The 5,381-nt window shown below is 32.8% G+C and overlaps 2 protein-coding genes across 2 annotated transcripts; both read left to right on the top strand.

The window, feature by feature from the left end:
- Positions 347-1,164, top strand: LOC109130041. Its single transcript, XM_019239243.1, has one exon. The coding sequence runs from the start codon at positions 668-670 to the stop codon at positions 872-874; it is 207 nt and encodes a 68-aa protein (XP_019094788.1). The 5' UTR covers positions 347-667; the 3' UTR covers positions 875-1,164.
- LOC104759996 lies at positions 3,409-3,945 on the top strand. The gene is made up of 2 exons (XM_019239266.1): positions 3,409-3,601; positions 3,688-3,945. Exons 1-2 carry the CDS (start codon positions 3,511-3,513, stop codon positions 3,795-3,797), a joined length of 201 nt encoding a protein of 66 aa, XP_019094811.1. The 5' UTR covers positions 3,409-3,510; the 3' UTR covers positions 3,798-3,945.

The following is a 5,381-nucleotide window of genomic DNA, read 5'->3' as shown; positions in this document are numbered from 1 at the left end:
CTTCATGACACAAAGCCTTTGCCACTAAGGAAAATATCTTTAATGACAATTAATACCGGAGCTAGCTAGAGAGACTTTGTACCTACGTACCTTTTTTTTTCCTATAATAAAGTACTATGTATTTTCATTGTTAAATTTTCTAACTTGTCAATTTTTAGAACACATTATTATTATTTTTTCCTAATGTAAAGCATAAGTGTATCAATTTTTTTTTTTCCTACTTTACATACAGTAAATTTTTTTCCATCCAAATAAATTTATTTATATCTTTTAAAGATATAGTTTCATATTTTACTGAACGACAGGTTAATTAATGTGGGTTATATACGTGTGTGTATGTCCAACACTTCAATCTCTCAAAATAATGAAATAGTACTATTCACTTTCATTTACTTTGTAAACTCCCCCCATACACACGAGTGAATGATATAAACTTTTAACTAATTCCTCGTCCTTTATTATTATTATTATTATTTATAGCCACAAAATTCCAGAAATAAGCAAAACCCACATTTATATAAGAAAAAAAAAGTCACAGAGAACATTCTTCTCTGATACCAATGCCTGGCCTGGCCGTGTCTTAAAAGAGTTTTTGTTCTTGCTTTTTGGTTCTTGATTAGTCTAAATCTGAGTTAATAAGGAGAAAGACGAATCAATCAAGCTCACAATGGTTTGTTTCTGTTTCTTGGTTGATCAGACAAGGAAAGTGAAACGGAGCAAACCGGTGGCTGGAACATGCTCACGGTGTGGCCATTGTGCGAGCATCGCCGACATGAAGACTTCCACCAGATTCTGTTTCATTCCTATTTATTGGAAATCTTGGAGAGCTGTCGTTTGCAGTTTCTGTGGCTCTGTTCTTAAGTCTTATCGTTAAATTAAATTTTCCAATATTTTATCAACTCACTGTTCTTTTTTTTTTTCTTTTCTTTTCTTTAAATGATGATCCTCTCTTAAATATTAGCAACACAAATTATATATATAATGATATGTAATATATATGCATGTGTAATGGTATACTAGTATAGAGATCCTAGGGTTTTGTTCAATTTTATATGGTTCTATCTACCTGCAAGAGGATCTTCTTGACATGTTTAATCTCTTGTAATCAAACGGAAACTATATGGTTAAGTGTTAGTGTATATATATAATGTGGTGTTGGTGTGATTAAGTGTGTTTAGATGTTATCAAACTTTGGCTAATTTTTCTAACATAATAGAACAAGTTGAATTTGTTACCAATTGGTTGGAGTATCCAATTATAATTTTTCTTTGCCCGAATAGTTGGTTAAACTTCTTCAAATCATCATTGATGAAAAAAAAACACTTCTTCAAATTATTTTAGATCGATATTTGTAAATTATTTTTGGATAAAATGTTGTTAGTACAGTTCAATCGCAGTGATTACAATAACTATTCGTACTGCAAACTGATTATGCCATGATGCTATTATATTAAATGTACTTTAACTTATGCCATTATGTAATAACTTGAGCTCATTATAGTCTAATTGAAATTAAACTATACTTGAAACCGTATTACAAATTTTTCTGACGTCATATATATAAATATAGTAAAACAGTACCCAACTTTTCTCTAAATATCTCCACTTTCTTCTTGAAGTGATTTGTTTTTCCTCAATTATAATGGTATGGTTTAATCTTTTTTTTTTTGTTTTTTTGTTTTTCCTTTTTGAACACGAAATGGTATTGTTTAATCTTTGAAGACAACAGAATGAGAGAAACCTCATACTCAAGCTTTTTGGTATTTTCTTTCAAGCAAGATATGAACGGGAAAATATTAACTTGAAAAACAATTTTATCACTGTTGATGTCATTTTCTCAAATTTTACTTCAAACGTGAAGATGGAATCTGACAATTGGAATACTTAGATCCAATGTAATCTTATGAGAGAAACATCAACCCCATGTGTAGTGTAGCGGCGTAATAAATATATATTAGAATATAACCCGTGCTCTAGCACGGCTTGAAATTTCTTTTGTTTATTATGTAATTTTTATTCAAAAACATCATATATATGATTATTTTATTTATTTTAAAAGTTTTTTTGGATGGAATACTATGCCAAATCATATGCTGAATATGAATTATGAAAATAACATATATTTTGTAAGATCTATTCTAGTAGATCTAGATAATTAACCCGTGGCATACCGCAAGTTAAGTTGTGTGATAAAAAATTAATTTATTTTTGTTATTTGATTTGTTAAGTGTTTAAAATTATACATTATATTTTAATTGTTAATATTGTGAGTTAACCCGTAGTATACCGCATATTAATGTAACGTATGTTTGTCAAAATCATCTTAACCGAGAAAAAGCCTACAAAACAACATTATTCTAAACTTTAATTTAATCTGAGAAATCATATTTCTTGAAATTTTAACCTTTGCTCATATTTCTTGGAATTATTTCATATTATAGTGACATATTATTGATTCGTGCTATAACAAATCAAATTAGAGTGTTTATAATTTTTAACTTTTTGATCTATCATATATTTATGATATTTTTAAAAATATCAAATTAAACTATTTTAAAATATTTCAAATTAATTTATTTTAAAAGTTTAAAATATATTAAACTATACAATTCAACAAAGAAATATATGAAATTGAATTTAAATATTCAAATTTTGATCCGTTACTCAGTTAAAATTTTAGTTTAATAGATATTTTTTTAAAGAATAATATTACTAAAGCTTGAATATTTTATGGATTGAACAATTTTTTTGGTATGAATAGAGTGTATTTCGGTGAATGAAAATGTCAATGATTTATACTAAAAGTTTGGAGGAGTGTTAGGTAAAATATTATTTCGTTTTAATTAATTTTCGAGATTTTATTATATTTTTTTTCTTTAATTGCCTAAAAGTATATATGGTCTAACAATATATGGTTGTTAAAGATTTTATTTATTTTAAGTTGTATTATTCTTGGGATATTCTTTTTAAGTGTATCTATGTATAAGTTAACCCATATAACCTATTTTGTAACCAACTAATGAATCAAATAATAACTATAACTTTATAACTTATAACTATTATATAGTGTACAACAAGAAGTTGTGTACTTCCGAAATATTAAATAGGGAATATCATACGAATTTTCATTTTTTATCGGTGACATATATTACAAAGTACAAACACATGGACACGTTTCTTGTCCCAAACCTTCTGAAAGAAACATCTACGATAGTCTATAGATGATATTTACTAACCTTCGTTATAGCTTATTGGTAGAGCCAAAGTTAGGCATACGTTAAGACAAACGAATTATATATTAAAAAACAACGTAATTTAATCAAGGGAGCAAAGAGTCTCTATATACATTAATAAATGTAAGAACCTAAAGCCATTACTTTGACAATTAAAAAACTCATTCAAATAGTCAATGATCAATAATAGTGTTCATAACTTTTGAAGAGTTATAAAATCGACTCATTGTATTGGCAAAAGCCAAATAGAACTGTAAAAGATCTCATCTTCTCTCCAATGGGTAATAAGCTGTTGTACTATGTAATCTTTTCCATGTTTTTGCTGTTTACAATGTTACGAGTTTGGCGAGAAACCACGGATGCTCATGGTTCGTATAACAAGTTTCTATATTATTAGATTTTTTTTTTTTGTTTCGTTTGTATATATAAATTTTGTTTCTTATGTTTGCAACAGTTTATAGGCGAAAAGAATGGATTGAAACGCTTTTCGAATCTGGATTTGCCAGTCTTCGTGTGGGATTCCATGAAGATCAAAAGTACTTTAGGTTGTATTTTATACAATAGCTAATGAGTACATATACTAATTGTTGTTTATACTTACACTGGCGTGACAATGATTGATTTCTTCTGTCTTTGGTTGTATGGGGCTTCCTTAAACTGAGGATAGCTATGTTCTAAAAATTCTACAGAAATGGATTGTTTTTTTGGCGGATCCGGGTCGGGATCATAAGTCTTCATATCTTCATAGAGCCTAGCTAGTCCCTATCCTACTCGAATTTACTAATAATATACTTTCAAGAAGTTTGAAAATCATAAATCATTAGTTAGGAACTTAGAATAACGTAAAGAGCAAAACAAATTCTTGAAATTTTGAATGAATATACACGATAACTAATAGGATATCATTAAGCCTATAGGTTTTACTCTTTAGGTCAACAATTCAAAGGCTTTATCCGTTTCTTATCAATAACAAATAATTATGAGTTTGTTACTGTTATTATCGCAATATCCGCGTTACCCCTGTTTCATCAAGTTTTGGGTTAGGGTGATGGGTGTTCCCCTGCACTTCTGGGCAGATGAGACTTTCCGTACCATAGGGGCTGACTTGGGCGAGGTTGAGGAGGTTGACTTGGATAATGGACGGGTGAAGATTCTGCTGGATGGCTTCAAGCCATTAACTTTTGATGCCACAGTCGAGTTTCATAGTGGAGAGGAGACGACAATATCTTTGAGATATGAGCGTCTATTTGGGTATTGTAGGCGCTGTTTCAGCCTGTGTCATGATGTCTCTCGCTGTCCACTCTTTGGAGATAAGGAGAAACAGAGGTCGGAGGAAGGTTTTGAACCTCGGCCAGAGGATAAGCTCCAGAGTTACAAGGGAGCAATGGTAAATGGTGTGGCGAGTGGTAATGCTTCGGGTGTGAGTGGTGCTAGTTCTGGGGTGCCTCATCAAGGGTCTGCTAGTGGAAATGGGCGAGGTGCTAGTTTTCAAGCCTCTAATCATCGGGCTGCTCAAGGTTTCAATGGTAAGTGGAGGAAGACTAAAAGGGGGGCTCCTGCGGATGAAAGGTTCGTGAAGAAGAGTATGCCGGTGGTCTCTGTTACCGCTTCAACCTCTCAGGTCCCTATCTCGGGGGATGGTCAAGTTCAACTTGGTCAAAGTGATGTGGGACACACCTTTACGGCTGATGAGCAGAAGATGCTTGATGACTTTCTGGGTCCTAATGTGGATGAGGTTGTTGCTACGGGTGATCCTCCTGTGGAGTCTCTGTCGGTTCTTGCACAAGGTGTTAACAAGGGGGTGTGTAAGGCTTTGTTTCCTGCTGCTGGTGATGTGAGTGTCACGGAGCCAGGCTCCATGAGTCTGTCGCAGCAAGTGGTGCATTTCTCTGATGATCTCAGTGCTTTGTTAGGCCCAGAGTTTCCTCTCAGTGAGGATCAAACCTTGGGTTTCATGGATACTGTCATGGAGGATCAAGATGTGGGGTCAGAGGGGCTTCCCCAGGAGGATTTTCTCCTCACGGATGATCAGGAAACGGATGACCAGGTTGTGGAGGAGAGCACCGGTGAGGTGGATGTCTCTGATCAAGCAGTTAGTGAGCCGGTTAGTAATGTTATGGAGAAGGTCTCTGAGGATAAGGCACGGGG

The sequence above is a fragment of the Camelina sativa genome, chromosome 17, assembly GCF_000633955.1.
Source record: "Camelina sativa cultivar DH55 chromosome 17, Cs, whole genome shotgun sequence".
In the NCBI taxonomy this organism is placed as follows: domain Eukaryota; kingdom Viridiplantae; phylum Streptophyta; class Magnoliopsida; order Brassicales; family Brassicaceae; genus Camelina; species Camelina sativa.
Note: the sequence above shows the minus strand (reverse complement) of the source record. Positions and strands in the feature narration are given on the sequence as shown.

Coding starts and splice junctions, on each gene's coding strand:
- LOC104759996 (XM_019239266.1), top strand. CDS start 3,511: ATGGGTAATAAGCTGTTGTACTATGTAATCTTTTCCATGTTTTTGCTG. Junction 3,602..3,687: donor AGAAACCACGGATGCTCATG/GTTCGTATAACA, acceptor TGTTTGCAACAG/TTTATAGGCGAAAAGAATGG.
- LOC109130041 (XM_019239243.1), top strand. CDS start 668: ATGGTTTGTTTCTGTTTCTTGGTTGATCAGACAAGGAAAGTGAAACGG.